At 42.2% G+C, this 17651-nt stretch overlaps 1 protein-coding gene across 4 annotated transcripts in view; it reads right to left on the minus strand.

The window, feature by feature from the left end:
• sptb (spectrin, beta, erythrocytic) overlaps positions 1-17651 on the minus strand; it is a 56583-nt gene that overhangs the window by 21815 nt on the left and 17117 nt on the right. For all 4 annotated transcript variants that reach the window (XM_056393410.1, XM_056393411.1, XM_056393409.1 and 1 more), the window contains 25 exons: positions 17104-17255; positions 16782-16955; positions 15312-15409; positions 14497-14577; positions 14219-14334; positions 13984-14096; positions 13708-13895; positions 13019-13136; positions 12216-12374; positions 11285-11587; positions 11049-11199; positions 9565-10435; positions 9301-9438; positions 7941-8700; positions 7446-7648; positions 6133-6223; positions 5597-5743; positions 4580-4846; positions 3872-4096; positions 3170-3259; positions 2235-2525; positions 1748-1878; positions 1273-1477; positions 508-731; positions 45-195 (listed from right to left, as the gene is read on the minus strand). In XM_056393410.1, the coding sequence (XP_056249385.1) occupies positions 45-195; positions 508-731; positions 1273-1477; positions 1748-1878; positions 2235-2525; positions 3170-3259; positions 3872-4096; positions 4580-4846; positions 5597-5743; positions 6133-6223; positions 7446-7648; positions 7941-8700; positions 9301-9438; positions 9565-10435; positions 11049-11199; positions 11285-11587; positions 12216-12374; positions 13019-13136; positions 13708-13895; positions 13984-14096; positions 14219-14334; positions 14497-14577; positions 15312-15409; positions 16782-16955; positions 17104-17255 (5447 nt within the window). The remainder of the gene's footprint in view (positions 1-44; positions 196-507; positions 732-1272; positions 1478-1747; positions 1879-2234; positions 2526-3169; positions 3260-3871; positions 4097-4579; positions 4847-5596; positions 5744-6132; positions 6224-7445; positions 7649-7940; positions 8701-9300; positions 9439-9564; positions 10436-11048; positions 11200-11284; positions 11588-12215; positions 12375-13018; positions 13137-13707; positions 13896-13983; positions 14097-14218; positions 14335-14496; positions 14578-15311; positions 15410-16781; positions 16956-17103; positions 17256-17651) is intronic.

Genomic DNA, 17651 nt, shown 5'->3' on the forward strand with positions numbered 1-17651 from the left:
TGCTGTTTTCCTCAGAGTGAAAAGGCTGATCCCCTGCGTTGTACCTGTTTGCCTAGAGCGGTGATATCTCTCTCAAAAGCGGCGTGCATTCTGTGGAAAGACTCGGCTTTGCTGAAGTCCTCTCCCACGTCATCGGGCAGCTCTTTCTGCTTCTCGTGGATCTGAGCCACCAACTCCTTCCCATCATCAAAGTACCTGAGAGAAATAGATCGATCTCTCACTATCTTTAGCTCCATGTGTATTATCATCACATTTGTCATCCTACTTACTGTAATCAATGTAGTTATTATATTCAAGTTTAATTCTTTTTGACATTGTTATTGTATCCAAATGCTTTCTGATTAGTCGTGCCACATCACTAATACTCTGGATATCAATATCATTCTAACTTGTTTTAGATAGATTATGTCACGTTTCAGGATTAGACACAAAAACTTAAATCGCATCAATCCAGATAAGTGCCCATCTTCATGCTCTTTTCTGGTACATTAATACTGTTTTCCTTACTTGAGCAGTTCATAAGATGCTGTGAGGAGCTGAGCACGAGTGTCAATGAGCTCCAGCAGATCAGCCCAGCTGTCATTGATGCCGTCTTTCCATTCTGCCATGGCGGCTGCCTCGGTGTGTCCGGCTTCGATCAGCTCGTCTATCGTCTGGTTGACAAAGTCCACTCGCTCCTGTCCCACCATCCCCGTCTCCCGTGCGAAATCTCTAAACTTATCCCTCAGAAGCTGAAGCGGAAAGATAGATGTTTAAAAAAAAAAACTGGTAACAACAGATGTAGAATTTGTATTTTGGAGTTTGAAAGTTGAGATTTCCCTTTAGGCTTAAATCTGCACAAGACAATTAGCATGTTGGCAGGCCATATGGTAGCAAGAAAAAAAAACAAATTTTGACTTAAATGGCTAAGAAATCATGTGATATCTGTAAACTGCGCAAAACGTGTTTGCTCAAGTGTTTACCAAACCAGATGGTCTGTGATCCCTTTAAACCAAAAACAGCAAAACCGCACAGCAGCAAAGGCATCTAGGGGTTTTCTCTTGTTATTTATGAGATGCTTTCATCATTTGCTTCGTAGTTATGATTTTTCAGTTCCCTTAAACATAGAAATTCTAGTGAGCAAGCATACTCACCTGATCAAAAATAGCTCCATCTCCCAAATTAGATTGAGCATGAAACGGGTGTACATAAAAATGGATCTGAACACATGTCCTGTGTGTGCTCTTATGAAGTATGCTCGAATGTATGTGCATGTATTTGTGTGTTTAATACCGTGACGTGATCCAGGTCCTGGCCCATCTCCTGAGAGGAGGCCACCACGTCTCTCTCTGCGATCCAGTGTTCCAGGTCTTCCACCTCTCGGCTAAGCAAGAAGTGGTGATAGGTGTGATCGAGCTTCCTCCTGCGGTCCTCCGCCAGCTCCTTCAGCCCTGCATACTGCTTATCCACCTGGCCCTGTCGCCTGATGATCTCCTCGCTGCAGGTTTACAAGGTAAAGGGAGAGGATGGAGGATAATGAGATGCAGGGAAAATTGAGAAAATGAGAAAGAGGGCAAAGAGATTGGATTTCGGTTTACTCTAGATGAGGCGTTGTGATTAGGACACAGGAATTATCACACTTTACATGCTTGTCTCTCGTATCAACCGAAACCACAGCTGACTGGGACAGCAAGAGGGAATTAGCATCTTTTGCTGCGAGTTCAGATGTAATTTTTCAGCGTGTACATTAAACTTAAAAAGCACACACCCATCGGGATGGTCCTCTGCAAACATCTTTTGGGCACGGTCAGCCAGCTTCTGAATGGAGTCCGCATAGTCGTCCACAGCCTGCTTGAGGATCGTGTGGCGCTTTAACATCAGCATGGCACTTTGCTCATCCTAGAGAGGTGGAAGAAGAAGAGGATGAGGAACAATCAGGACGAGGTGGACGAAAAATAGCGAGGAAATTATGCGAAAAAGAGACAGGAGGCTGCACGTCAAAGCAAAGCAAAATACTCCAAATGAGCTCTCAATAGAGGCTGCCAATTATAAAAAGCGTGTCAACTTAATTGAAGAAAGCCCTAACCATGTAATCATGTTAATGCATGCAGTGCCACTTGCTGTTTGCACAACATGATATGCCTTGTTTTGATTTAGATAATACGATCTGTTTTTCAGACATCTGCAGCCACATCCCTGAGTTAATACGCCTGCTCCCTTGTCTCTCACGTGTTGGTACAGTTACTGCTCCTCACCTTGGCCTTTTCATCGGCGATCATGTAAAGCTCCTGCTCCCCAATCCAGGCTTCAGCCTCATCCGCATCATTGTAGTACTGCTGGGCCAAGTTGGAGCCGTTGAGCCTCTCCCGGCGCTTAGCCATCTCGTCCTGCAGCCGAGCCCAAGCCTCTTCCAGCTCCTTCAGCTGGTCTGTGATCCGGTCTGCCTCCGGTCTGCCCTCGGCATTGGCAGCGGCCGCCATCCTCCTTCCACGTTCAAGTACTTCATCCACGCGAGGCTGGTGGCCCTCGATCTCCCTCTGTAATGTCTGATGGACAGAAAATGGAGACAATATGATAGTGTCCGATTTGCATGAAATTCCCTCCTTAATTGTTAAAGGGGTTCTCTGACAATTCATGAAACATATATAGTGTCGGTATCTTAGTAATATGCTGTTTTCTCTGTATACATGTAGTGGGTGCTATCTTGACTCACAGTTGAAAATTAGTTTGCTGCACGTTATACAGGAAATTCACTGAAACAATAAAGTACAGTAGCTAGAGCTGAAACAGTGAGTCAACTAGTTGATTAGTCGATCAACAGAGAAATATTCTGCAGCCTATCAATAACTGATAATGGTGTTCATCGTTTTTCAAGCAGAAAAAAACAAACCTAGGAAAAACATTCTCTCACTCCAGCTTCTTAAAGCTTTTTCCATATTCCTTTGCTGCTTTATGTTCTCATATCTCATTGTAAACTGAAGCTCTATGGATTTTGGAGTGTTTATAAGCAATTTGAAGATTTCACCTTGGGCTCCAGGAAACTGTGAAGGCCATTTTCTCACTATTTTCTGACATGTTATGGGCCGATTGATTAACTGATTAATCAAGAAAAACAAATGAAATGCAACACCAAAAGTTGCGATTTACAACGAACCACAACTTTTTCTTTTTTCTACAGAGAAATCCAAACCTGGTTCTTATTCAGCAGCATTTGCACAGTCTGAAGATTGTGTCCATGCTCTTCTGACATTGCCAGGGGCATCCTCTCCTCTATCCAGAGCTGAGAGAGAGAAGAAGAAGAAGATGATGATGATGATGATGATGAAGAAGAAGAAAAAGAAGACTATGATGATAAAGAAAGAAAAATGTAGACACTGGTCTCTTATGAGAAAGCGGCCTTACAGATCTCTGTTGTACACCAGTATAAAAAATGTTAGGAATGTCTCAATTATACTGAATTTCTTACCCCTTTACAAAATGTCTCCAAGAACTCAAACAGTAGAAATCTTTCTTTAAGCCGTCTCCTCCACCTGACTAAAATGGATTTAGGTAGTGAAACCCAATAAGGGATTAAAGCTTTTACCCAGATTCACCTGGAGAGTCAATTTCATTGAGAGAGCTGGTGGTGTTACTATCTTGCATACTGAGTGTACATACTGTAATTGAAAACTTCATTTCCAAATTAATAAGTTATCATTTTGGGGGCTTCAGGCTTCAATATTTCTAGAATTTAAGTCCAAAAAGCTGTTATGTTGCTGTCATTCAAAAGCAAACATTAATCCAGCTCCTTGAAAATCTAACACTCCTTATTTTAATTTTGTGGTATCAATCATTTGTGAGAGCCGGGAGTTCCCACACTTTAATTTTGCTCTGAAATTGGATCCATGCTTACAAGCTCATCGGCCAGGTCTCTGTAGAACTGATGGACAGCCTTGGCGGCCTCTAGCTTGCCCTTGCGCTCGGCGAGTGGCGTGAGGAGCTGCTGGAAGTCTCTTTGCAGGGCCTGTTGCTCGGCCTCCAGCTCCGGCTGGTCCTCCCTGCCTCCGCCGTGCTGCCTCACGGCCTCCTGGAGCTCCTCCAGCTCCCTTGCCCGTCCACGCACCTGGTTCTCTGTCATCTGGCACGTGGAGATATGATTAGAGAAAAAGATGAATAGCCTATCCGAAAGCATAATCAGGATGTAGTGGAGGGTAAACCCACCAAAAGTTAGTTAGCTAGTTAGTTATTGTTTTGCCTTTTTATGTGTGAAACGGAGCTTCACCACTGTTTTCAGCTACAAAGTTTTACCCGTGCAATACTGACTGTAACATAATTCAATCTAACTTTTGGTGTTCTCCTTTTTCTTTCACATTAAGATTTAGATTTGAGATATTTGTTTGTTATGTTCAGGTGCAAACAGTAAACATAAATACAGATGCTCACTCACTCAAAGTTAATCCTAAGAGATTACACACAGTAGAACTAAAATTATAATGTATTCACTCCCATGGTGAGATTCAACCAAATATGATTTAAGACCTGCACGTATCAAGAGGAATTGCAGTCAGGGAAAGCATTCAAATCTCAGGTTTATCCAGTATAATGCTACAAGGACACAGACCTGATGCTTCTTGAGCAGGATGTTGGCATTAGTCAAGTCTTTAACGTCCTCGTCTCCGCTCTGTAGCTGCTGCTGCAGCTCACCGAGCCACTTCTTCATGTCAGCCAGGCTCTGGTCAAACAGCTCGGAGCGGTTGGCATCAAACAGCAGCCGGGCCTTCTCCTGAGTGGTGGACTCCAGTTTGTCCCACAGCTCGTGGAGCTTGGCCAGGCGCTCCTTCACAATAGGCTCAAACTCAGGCTTGGACTCCATGAGTTCCTGACCCTCCTGTGTCCACAAAAACACACAGAGAAGAAGAAGATGATGCTGTTGTATTAGGGAGAAAATGTTAAATGGTGTTTTATCTGATCTTATAAATAAGGATGAATGTGAAGCTAAATGCTACTATAATATGCCTCATAAATGCAATAATTTGTTTAAATGTTGTGATAAAATGTTTTATGAAAAAGAGAATACAAACTCCTGATTTAAATTATTTGTTTACCCAAATTACAAAATAACCCGTAGACCTCATTTTTCTGTTCGTTATTACTGGGACACTGACTCTGAAAAAAGGTGTTGCTGAATTTGAATTTATCTGAGAGAGTGTTTCAAAACCTGGAAAAAAAAAGCATATACACATTTTCTTAAATCGTCTTTCAATTCTTATATTTACTTTTACTCCAATTATTATTCTTTATTGTGCACTAACCTTTTAGTACAGCCACCAGTATGCCACTCTTTAAATCTCTGTATTATTCTATTAGCCACTAAACATGAGTGATGTTTTATTGCTGTTGTTATTTTGGGTGAACCAACCCTTTAAGTAACACTTACTGCTGAACATTAAATACATGAGACCTTATGCAGGATCCCTAATAGGCATCTACTAAGCTACTATTTAGTTTACTCACTGTTGTAGCAACAGTACGCATTGTGTAGGTAAACAACATGCATTAATTAGTTGCTGTTAAAAGCCAATATAAAGACAATGGGTAGCTCTGTCGACATCATAATAGATACTCGGTCCTTACAGACCTGGTCTATGTTGTTGAGCCAGTCCTTGTTGGAGGCCAGCTCGGCCATGAAGGCCTGATGTTTTAGCCACTTGCTGTGGAGGTTCCTGGCCTCATCGTATGACGTGTCCTGAGCCGTCAGCATCTTCTCATTGATCCACACAGTCAGCTGCAGCATGGAGAGGAAGTGTGAATATGAACAGCTGGGATACATGCAGGAATAACTACAATACTTTGGAAAGTCACCTTAACATTGGTATTTTCAGTTTGCGCAGAGGTGACTTTACACACGCAGGATTTACTTCTTTATCTTTTGAGCATTTAGCAATTAGCCAAATGGGACCCCTATCCCAAATAGGGAAGATACACATTTAGTCCAAGAAGGTATCGTCAAGCACAGCAATAACAACAGTGTTTGGCAATTTGACTATAATGATCAAGAGATAAAAAAGAGACAAAATCACTCTGATGTCACGTCTCAGTGAAGGAATAATTAAGCTAATAATTAATTGATGTTAGCCAGCGATTGCATGATCAGTAAACTGACGGTGAACTCACATCCTGAGTGTTTTGCAGGAAGTGCTGCAGGTCGCGGTTATCCCGGAGCTTTTCGGACACCTCCTGGGCTCTTCTGTTATTCTTGTCATGCCTGAAGGTCAAACACAAAACCAAGGAAACACATTAAAAACACATCTGCAGACTGAACGTGTCTTTCTTTTCCTCCAACACCTCCCTCAGTGACATAACTCAGACAAACAAGGTGTGAATCCAAGGCGAGTGCATCCGTACGAGCTCCTCCGCCACACACAAAAAAATACCTGACACACCAACCCAAAACAGTCATCTGTTTCTCTGCTACACAACGACCAATCACTCTCACTTCAGGATCAATATCCATTATTGCAGGCGCCTGTCTACCAAGTGAATTGTGGGAGTTAATGGGAAAAGCTCCCGTGCCCTCTCTACCGCCTCTTGTTGACACTAATGTTGCAGTGATAAGAAAGCTGTTTCACTGGTGAGCCGGTTGAAGAAAAATGGGTGAGAATGAACAGGTCCATTTTTCCACAGAAGAACGGAGCCTGTACTGTATTTATCAAACTGCTGAAAGTGAGGTTTCAACTTTAAATGATGATAAAAATAAAAGGCCCAGGTCTCTTAAGTTGGTAAAGACTAGATAGCAAATGACTGCAGTGCAAAAACAGAGGTCAGCACCTTCTAAGAGGGATTGAACAAAATTTTTGTTGTACTGAGAGACACTGATATCTTTAAAAGTAAATTTAAAACCTACTTCTTTAGTCTAGCTTTTTTATTAAATCAAGGTTTTGTTTTATGGCCAATACTATTTTATTTAATTAATTAATTATATATGTTTAACATGTTTTACTCCCTCTTACCTATTTTATTAGTTTAGTCTTCTATCGTTTTTAAATATATTTTTCATCTATTTTAATTGTTTTATTATTTAATTTCATTGTTTCTAATTGTCAGTCATCTGTAAAATACTTTGAATTGCACTAACCTGTATGAAAGGTGCTAAACAAATAAAGAAGGATCGGTTGATTGACTGATTGATCATGATGAATCATATGTTAGGTAAAACTATTCAGATTTCAGAATAGGGTAGATGTAGCCCATTATTTTTTTTAAATATTTCAATTTATGTAATGTCATTTTTATACTGTAAGTTTGATAAATTCTGGCCCAGGGTCTGAGATCAGAACAGTTTGAAGATGATGAGACAAAAAAGTGAAGATCTGTTCATGATCAATAGCAAATATGGTTGAAATTATCTCAAAGATGGCTCCAAGCTACTACAATATCAAGATCGGTTTGATGACACCTGATGTCACATTGACCAAATAGCAACTGACCTGTCTTTGATGGAGTCCATTTTCTCCTGAACTTTCCCAGAGTACAGGTTATTACTGTCCACCAGCCGCTGTCCGCCCTGCAGAGCGCCGTCAATCTTGTCCTCATTGGCCTCCATGGTGCTCACAAAGTCCTCATGCTTCTTCAAAGCCTTCTCTGCCCCAGCCAAAGTGTCAGGCTTGTCTATGTGGGCCAAGGTGTACTCCTGCAGCAGAGCAGCCAACAACATGTCGGACAAAAACAAAAAAGAACAAAGACTAAGAAAGAAAAAGGCAAACAGCCTTGAAACACACAGCCAGCTGATTACGTTATATGACAAACATGCAGTGTGGAAACTGACTACGCTGCATTCTTCTATTCCACATTCTTTTAAGTACCTGTAGCATCACTAACCCCATCATTAACAAGCTAACTCTGTGGTAACTGATAAATCTTCTATTTAAAGACAAGTTATAATTTACATAGTCCTACTCCAAATACACACAGCGGTACAGTACCTGGTTATTGAGGATGGCCTCTACAGCCTTGCCATCCCTCATGAACTGCTGGAAGCCCACACCCTGATCCAGGAAGTTCTTGCGACTGTCCCACATCTTCTGCAGTTCGACCCAACCACGGTCCATGCCCTTCAGCCTCTGCTCCAGCTGCTGGTACTGAGGATCGTCCTCCTGACCCTGCATGACCTGAGCACCAGTGTCCCTCACACGGTGAAAGTCCTCCTCGTGGTTGCCAATGTCTTCACGCACTGCGTCGTGGAGGCTGAGCTGCTCCTCGGCCTCTGGCAGCGTGGCGGGCATTTCCTCTGAAGCCACAGCCTTCTGGGTCTTGAAAAGCCAGGACTGGAAGTCATCCATGTCTTGGAGGAAGGTCTGCAACTTGCTGACCTCACCCAAAGAGTCCTCCCTGTCTTTCAGGGTCTTTCTCAGGGTGTCCCAGGCTGCGTCCAGTTCTCCTCTGCGGGCCAAGATATCGTCTGCGTTCTCCGGGTGATCCTTGGCCAGCTGGTCGGCTTCTTTCCTCAGGAAGGTGAGCTTGGTGTCGATGGCGGCTAAATCTCTCTCCATGCCAAACAGTTTCCTCTGGATGGTCATGACGGCCGCCAGGTCGTTGCCCAAATCCTGCGTGGACTCGATCACCCGCGTCTTGTCTTTGATCCAGGTCTCTGTCTCGTCACACTCCAGCCCATAGTTGTGCAGACTAACAGCAGAATCCACTTTCCTTTTCTTGTCCTCCACCATGGCCTTGAAGGCTTCCCACCTGAGGAAGAATCATTTATTGCATGTTTAAATCACTTTATTGTTATCTTAGGGGATGCTTCTTGATGTTTTGTGGAGAAAAACATACCATATGTAATAAAGGGAAAATGCAAATTTCCTTAAAAGAACTGCTCTATGTAAAATCAATAAAACCTAAATTTATTACTCAATTATAATTGGAAACATAATTTTACACATATGTTGAATCGTATGCTTCCCTGTAGACAAATCCCATTTTCTGCATGTTCAGCTCACTTGCTGTTCACTCACTAAAAGACTCCAGCTTGCTAGGAATTAATCAGAATTTAATGGGAGCGTAGCAATTGAACACTGTCTCTACTCTACTTATGATTAGTTCTTCATTACACACTGCCTTCAAGGAAACGTCTTTGAAATTATTAGAAAATTATTCAGAAGTAACAGACCTGTAAAATAATAAATAAACTAAAACTTTCTTTTGCTCCAAGGTAAAGATAAAACACAAAAATATAAATTTTGTGTTTACTTTTAGGTATAACACTAAATGATTTACTAGAAATGTTGACACATAGTTGAACGGTATAATTTAAGACATGTAGTGTAGAAATAATATTTAAAACACCTCTTATTCAGTCGTGTCTGACATTCCTTGACCTCTTTGGTGCGAGGGTGTCTGCTGTCCTCAAGCTGTTTCACAGCTTTGTTGACATCATCAACTCTCGACTGAACATTTGCCATATCTTGAGCCAGAATGCTCAACCTGTAATAAAGAAGACATTGTTACTAAACCAGATTTTTGTGATTTGCTACATTCAATCTAGACATGTATAAAAAAAACAATAATAATACTTCAGGAGTGCATAATAATATAATTTCTTTTGTGTACCTGTTCTGTACCACTTCCAGATCCTCCAGCTTCTCCGGCACCTCTAAGTCCACCAACCACGTCTCCTTCTGGCCCATCCAGAGCTCACAGGCGTCCGTCTCACTGAAGATGGTGTACAGGGCCATAGTGTCATCGAGCTTCTTCTGTCTCAGGTCGGCCAGAGACATGAGCTCCATGTACAGGTCCTTGATGTCTTTCAGACGTCTCTGGATATCAGGGGTATTTTGTAACTCCTCTGGCAGCGCATTGGCCTGTTTCGATAGCGCGTCGATAGTGGCTCCGTTCTTGATTGCTTCATTCCTCAGGTCGTTGAGCTTCTTGAGTAGCCGCTGCGTGGTGTACTCGTCGTGACCTACGTCTTCGCTGCTCATCAGCCTCTTGGCATCCAGCAGCCAGGCCTTGAGTTCGTCAGCATCTCCCTGAAACTGGAAGAACCTCTGAGTGTCCTGCAGGTTCTGTTTCCGAAACGCTGCCAGTTCCTCCAGCTGCTGCCACTGCCTCCTGATGTCATCCATGCATTCTTGAACCTTCGGGGAGCCGAAGTGCTTGGCCTGGATCATCTTTTCTCCCTCAGCAAGGACCTGTTCGAGGTTGGCGCGGCGGGCTCCGAGCTCGTCCTCGAAGGCGCTGTGTTTGCTCTGGAGCACCAGCACGCTCGTCAGGTCCTTGCCATAATCCAGAGAGGAGAAAATGTGCTCCTTCTCCCTGATCCAACTCTCCAGCTCCGTCACCTCCCATAGGAAGTACCAGAAGCGGCGGGACTGCTCCAGGTGAGCCCTTCGCTGGGCAGCCAGGGCACAAAGCTCCTGGTAGCACAGGTCCAGGTGCTGCACCCTGTCCCGGATCACCTGGGGATCACATGGCTTATAGCCTGGAGGGAAAGAGACAACAGAACCATTACATCCATCTGTCACACAGACACTCACATCCATATCAATAGTCATTGTAGCGTCTCCAAACCACACAGTTTACTAATATTTTCAATTAGAGAAATGACAAGTGATCATGGCGAGAAAATTTTATATGCAGGTTAAGAAAAACTATCATTATATCATGGTATGACATGTTAGAAGTGATTATCTGTCTTTCCAAACTCAGGATCCAAATGATCAATTTATTGTCTTGTCCTTGAGGATACAGCTTCTGTAGGTATTAACAACAGCCAAACCTCTCCCACATCGAAGGGTTTAATGCTGTTCTGACACACGCAGCCGTACAAAAAAATGTACAAGATAAAACAGAAGGTTTTACTTTTATCAGGAGACATCATAGAAAAAGATATGAGGCTGACTTTTGGTACACAGCGGTTTGCCATACTTGATCCTACAGACACATTTTAGCCAGTACTCAAAAAGGATTGAGGTTTGAGACCCAGCTCTGGTTAAGTTCCTTGGCCTGCACATTAAGTGTCATCATCCCTAATAAAACCAGCACATATATAATAAATATTCTTGTCAGGGGGAAAGATGAGCTACTGCACTTACTATCTCCATTTGCAAACTTGAGAGCAGCCGCACTGGCGCTGTGGACCCTGTCTGCCTGCAGTGCAATGTCGTTCTCTACCAAGGCGTGTTTCTGCAACAGGTCTTCAACTTCCAGCAAGTGTTTCCCAAAGTCTGGAGACAGCAGCCGGGCCTGTGAATAGAAATCAAGCAATATGATCGGTTAAGTCGCGGGAAAATGTTTGGAATTAATTTGAATATTGCTTCACGTTCTGTACCTTCATGTCATCCATCCAGCTGATGATGTGCAGCATCTCCTGGAAGATCCTCTGCAGGGTCAGGTTCTTATCCAGACGCGCCCTACGAGCCTTCAGCAGCTCCTGCAGGTAGTCCCACAGACGCAGGATGTTGTCTTTCCGCGCGTCGATCCGTTTGGCGTCATGGTAACGCTCCGACTCCAGCTCCTTTGAGATGTCCACCAGGGCCTGAACACGTTCCTCGTACGCCGCGATGTCTGTCTCGATGGCATCGTGCTTCTTCTTGGCCGCCTCCACAGCCGGCAGATCGTAGCCAAAGTTATCCTGAGGAGGAGAGAGCGGAGAGTAGTTCAGTTCAGTAGTATATAATATGGTGCACTGTTATAGATGAAACTATCTAGGATATAAAGTAGGTAAAATAAGATCCACCTGGTCCAGCTACAACATAAAAATACTGCTTGCATATAAATCTGTTGGTCATAATAATCCCTGAATGTGTCCATTCTGAGTACTTTAACTTTCTATAATTTGAGTACATTTTACTAATGATACTTCTGTACTTAAGTACAAATGTGAATGTAGGACTTTTACTTGTAATGGAGTATTTAAACAGGGATTTCAATATTTCTTTATCCATGTTTTTAACAGCTACTTCACAACTTCTGCTCATTTCTTCTAACTAACTTTTTGTGCTCAGAAAGTTGCTGGGTTTTTTTTTCAAGGCAATCTGTTTCTGCTGTTTACCTCCCATCATCAATAATCAAGCTGCACAAACAACCAATTATTCAATGCATACTGTAGGAAATCTATACTTCTGCATGTTTTCAACATGTAAATTTTTATCGAATTAGTCAGCCTCACTGAGATCAACATCTTTTTCAAGAGAGACCTCTGAATAAATATCAGATAATAACATTGTGTAATGTCCGTGGTTGTGTTGTTGACGGTTTACCTGGGCCACTAGTCTCTGGTTCTCCATGAGCCACGTCTCCCTCATGGCAGCCTTCCTGTCGAATCTCCTCGCCATCTGCTCCAGCTTCTCCTGTCTGATCAGCTCGTCTCTCAGGACGCGCTCCCGCTCGTGCTCCGCCCTCTCCAGACGCTCCCAGGCCTGCACGCAGATGATGAGATGGATCATTAGGATTCGCAGTTTTTTTTGTCATAGCTAGTCGCCATAACATACAGCCGCAATATCATCATCCCATCTGAAGGACCTCACGAGTGAGAACGTAACTAACCATCATTTTTGATTTGACTTGATTTATCTGTGGATCATTTATTCATTTTGATTAATCAGCAAATTCTCACATCTAAAGAAATATTGCATGATAACTGATATTAAATTATTACTTATTAATAAGTAATAATGGTCATTACAGTCATCCACTAATCCATTACTGGACTAATTGTTTCAGCTCTAATGACAGTAACTGTGAATATATTCTACCTTATTATTTTTTGTGCCTGCAGTTCTGTCAGACTGTTATTCTCTTCATGAGATGGCTTTTATTGTACAGTTTAGTAAAGTAGTCTATAGCATTACCTGTATAATTCAATTCATCTGTGCTTTAATTGCTGCCTCAGGATTGCACTCTGCTAAATTAATTTTGTCCATCTAACTGAGCCATGCTGCATGTCTGAGCTTCAAACCACAGACGTTTGCAGAGACAATCCTCCCAGTAATGGTTTGACAGCCAGAGACATTTTTTTAATAAAACACCCATGTTGTTTCTGTGTGCTGCCCAGGCATCTCACCCGGTTGATATCTGCGACCAGGGCTCCCTCTTTAGGCGTGTAGACCCTCTGGTTGTTGGCCCTCATTCGACTCTGGATGGTGAACAGCAGCACCTCGAGGTTACCCTTCTCCTGAAACCTGAAAGAAAACAAAGACGAGTCGCACACAAAGGTGAACGTTAGCCACAGGGTTCTCTGCAGAGGCCAGTTCGCAAATACATTTAAAAAAAAGAGTTGTACTGAAAATGGAAATACGTGTTCAATAATTCACTGAAAATGAAAACAGTGGATGGATTGAACAGACCCAAACACACCCACTACATTACTTACAGCTCTTACTAATAACAGACTTTGTTAACAATAGCTATAACAGCAGCCTATGTGTTTGGCCCTTCTATATCTGTTTTAATGAGATGTTATTCAATGCCACATACTGAAAGAGTTACGTGTAGTTTAAGGAAAACTAGGAAATCTTATAAATGCAGAGGATGTGTTGAAAAAGTGTGGGTGTTTTGTTTATTTATCTTTTCCTGTTTCTGTTGTGTGTGTGTGTGTGTGTGTGTGTGTGTGCACGTGCGTGCATGTGTGTGTGTGTGTGTGTGTATGTGTGTTTTTCTTTTTCAATTTAAGAAAATGAAAAAGAAAATGAAACACTAATAGTACAGACAAGATTAGAATGAGCAGTGGAGAGTTGTCCTGGCTTGACTCACTTGGGCGGCTTCTCTACAGTGCGGTAGGTGTTGAAGGCCTGAAGCTGCTGCTGGACTCCAGCCAGAGAGTTGGCAAGTTTTCGGTTGTTCAGCACGATGATGGTCTGCTCGATCCACGTCAGCAGGTCTGACGCCAGCGTCTCGTACTTATCGATCATCTTCTCTGTCTCGATGGCGTGATCCAGAACCTGGAAGAAGGAGGTCAAAAAACAATCAGGAAAAAACAGGCAACTAAACACATCACATCAACGAGTGAGCGTCATGTTTCCATCTCACCTTTCCAACTCTCTTGCCCTCGACAGCGAGCTGCTTCATCTTCGAGAAGTAGTGGTAAAATGCCACGACGTACGTGATGATGGACTTCTCATCTGGGTTCTCTGTGAACACATCTACAAAACAAAGGGGAAGACGAATCCATCACAGCAAAGCCAGAGACATCACATTTCCACCAGGCTTAAAGCTCATAAACATTTATTTCCACACGAAGGCACAGCCTCCGTCGGTCACTCGCCTTCTGGGTCTAACAGTTTGGTCACGCCAAGCTTCTGCTCTGCCACATTGAAGGCGTTTTGGAGGTTGTGGGTCGGGTTGGACCTCTTTAGACTGTTATAGTCCACCAGATCTGGCCTGGGAGAGAAATATGGAGGCAGCAAAAGTGGAAAAATCAGACAACGAGGCAGTGAAAGAGATGAAGGAGAACGTGGAGGAGAGACACTGAGCAGACGGGTTTTGTGCGTGTTTACATTTCAGAGTTGGTGAGAGTGGATTTGGTCATTCATCTCCCCTTACCGGTGTTTGTGTATGAGAGCGTTGAAGGCCATGCCGTCTTTCCAGCTGGTGGTGAAGTTTGTGATGTTGACATTGGGATATCTGCAAAACAGCAGCCAGGGGACGTCACTCACTGAGCGTAAGGGACATTGCTGAGGAGCTCCTGCTTTAAATCAATGTCTGGGATTTGTTCTGTGCCTCAACATGTAATTATGCACCACTTATTGCTGCAGCTTCAGCCCCAAGCACATGAAGTTTTTTTACTCCACTAAACTTCAGGGGCAGACATTGTACTTTTTGCAGATTCTAATTAATAGTACAAAATATAAATACACACATAAATTATGATTTAGATTAGTCTTAAAATTGGATTCTGAATAACAGGTACTTTTACCATTGGTATTTTAATTTACTTTTACTTGTGCCGCAGTATTTCTACACTGTGGTATTGCTGCTATTACTTAGGTAAAAGATATGAGTACTTCATTAATTTCCAATTTGCACAGTGGATTTTAAATTCTTTATCAAAATGAAATTAATAAATAAATAAAACTTTAACTATAAAACTGATTAAAAAAATTAGTAATAATGATACTAATAATAATATTAATAACAACAACAACAACACTAATAATAATAATAATAAAAATAGTTTCTTTTCCGGATACTGAAAGATGCTTTACACGACAAATTAAATAAGTAAAAAAATTGCAGTACTCTAAACACATTTTTTTCTATTAAAAGATGTGCACAGGACTGGATTCACAATCACATACTATTTCCCAGAGGGTCCTTATGACAGCTTGGTTATGCTAAAGGTCACACATCCCACTAACCCTGCAGTTTTCATCTGACACCACAGAAGAAGAGCGTCCTTGGCTGAGCGCGTCTCCTTCTGGTCCGCCTGGCCCGTTTCCACAATAATGTCCTGGATCTGATGAAGAAGAACAACAAGCACAGCTGGATGGTAAATAATGAAGTTGAACTAATGGCTGTGAGGTTTGAAATCAAACGAGAACAAGTCGCAGCTGAGAACAAAAACCTAACTGATAGTGAGATGTCGCTAATAGGACGCACCAGTGGGGGAACGTGTTGGCAGAGTGGCACAAATATCCGTTTGAAATACATCATTTATCAAATCTGGAAGTAAAACTGGGAGGTTTTTATTTGTGCAAAACAAAACAAATCTCAAGTGATAAATCATCAATGTTATAAAGAGGCTGGAATTTAACAAATTTAAACCCAAAGTCTAATTGATAGGAAGAGGGGTGGTAATTATTGAAGTTCTTATTTTCCCACACAGTGGGCCAGTAATTAGAGCAGTGATGTGATCTGAGAGACAGGCCCTGAGAGAGGGCTAAATTTAGCCAGTTCTCCTTGGTTTATGCAGACTGAAAAGATACAGACAGGACTGAGTAAACTCCTTTCTTTCCTGTTTCATTTTTTTTTTTTCTTTTTAAAGTCTGAATAATGCAGCAGGCCATATTGTTTGAACTAACGTGTCTAAAAATAACAGTGTTGCTGTCAAATTAAAAATAAATATCTGCCCCCTCCAAGAAGATAAAAGAGTCAAACAGACATGTTCTGATGTTCTGGGTGTGCTGCTAACAGCAGATAATAATGGCTGGAACCTGAAGGCATCTCGTTCGAAGAAAAAGAAAAAGTCAAAAAAAAAAGAAAAAAGAAGAACATCCCAAAAGCTGCCAGCTGAAAGTGTTTCTGTGCTACATGCTTACAGACGCAAGTGAAAATAAACAATTAACAGTCAGAGTCTAATGAAACACAGCAGGTTGTATAGTACGGTCGCTTTTAAATGCAAATGCAAATGTGATTATAATGTAATTAAGGCAATAATGCATGTGAAGCAGATCCATACTTTGATTTCATTAACAGTGCTCTTACGTCAATGTCAGCACAGTCATAAAGTAAGAGGTGATTCAACACCTCTATGAAACAGTTTCAACAAAAACTGATCATATTAACCTTCATGAAGGAGGATTTGTTACAGGACTGGTGTATTAGACTGCATTAGTTTTAGCTGGATGCTTCTAATTGTGTATATTTGCACAGCTTCGTACACAATGCACAAATCATATCATGTGTATGTTCTAATATATAGCTTATAGATTGTCATTTACTTTATTTTGCTGTATTTATAAAGAGTTCTCAATCTGTTTCTATTTAAATTTCCCCTCTTGGCATTAATAAAGTCCCATCTTATATTTATTTTACTATGATGAGGGACATAGTTGAAGGATTGGTCACGATATATATTGCAAAGCGGGGGTTCAGGTTCCTGAGCTCACCTGGAAACGCAGGATGATGGTCCAGATGAGGCCGAGGATGAGGCGATGGTTGCCATCGACAATGTCGTGGGAGCCCATGTTCTCCAGGTGGACCCTCTGTTCTTTGAGAAACTGCAGAGCCTTGTCCACATTCTCCAAACAGTGGATACGCATCCGGCCTTTGGTGGGTTTCGGCTACAGACAGGGCGGAGAAAAAAACAGACAGAACTTAGAAAAGAGAAAATCATAAACAGAGGAGTGACCACAAGAGGGTAAGGAATAATACAAAGAATATAAAAAGGAAAGATAACAAAATATGAGGTGCAACAGAGAAGTCTTTTACCAGTCGTTCACCAGACAGCACCTCCAGCAGTTTAATGAGCATGCGTCCATCCCGTAGGTCCAGGTAGAGGTCAGATATGCGACAGCCGACCCGGGACAGGATCGAGTTGACCCATTTAGTGAAGGTCTTCTTCTGAACCGCCTCACGCTCATCTGAAGTTAAGAAAGAACATGAGCTCCATGAATAATGAAGAATCTTCACAGCTACAGAGCAGAACCACTGGAGCTGGTAGGGATTTACTGTCTTGCACAAAGGTACTCCAGATGGGTGGGAGACTGACGGAGGAACATGACTGGAGTTACATTATATCAGCATTTGTCTGTGGAAATCTGCTCTGGAGACACAGAGATCCTACTGGTTAAATTACCCCTCAGTGCAAAGTTAAACCGTGCAGCCAACATCCACTCAGAAATGATTGTTTGGTTCCACTGAGTTCAATCCAAGTTGCCCGGTAATATTATTTCTACCTTCACATAAGCCCAGCTTCCAAGATATATGATTTCCATAACCATGGAGTGTAACTCATGTCCAAAGCACTGTGCACTTGT

Source organism: Seriola aureovittata, chromosome 13 (genome assembly GCF_021018895.1).
Source record: "Seriola aureovittata isolate HTS-2021-v1 ecotype China chromosome 13, ASM2101889v1, whole genome shotgun sequence".
Lineage (NCBI taxonomy): Eukaryota > Metazoa > Chordata > Actinopteri > Carangiformes > Carangidae > Seriola > Seriola aureovittata.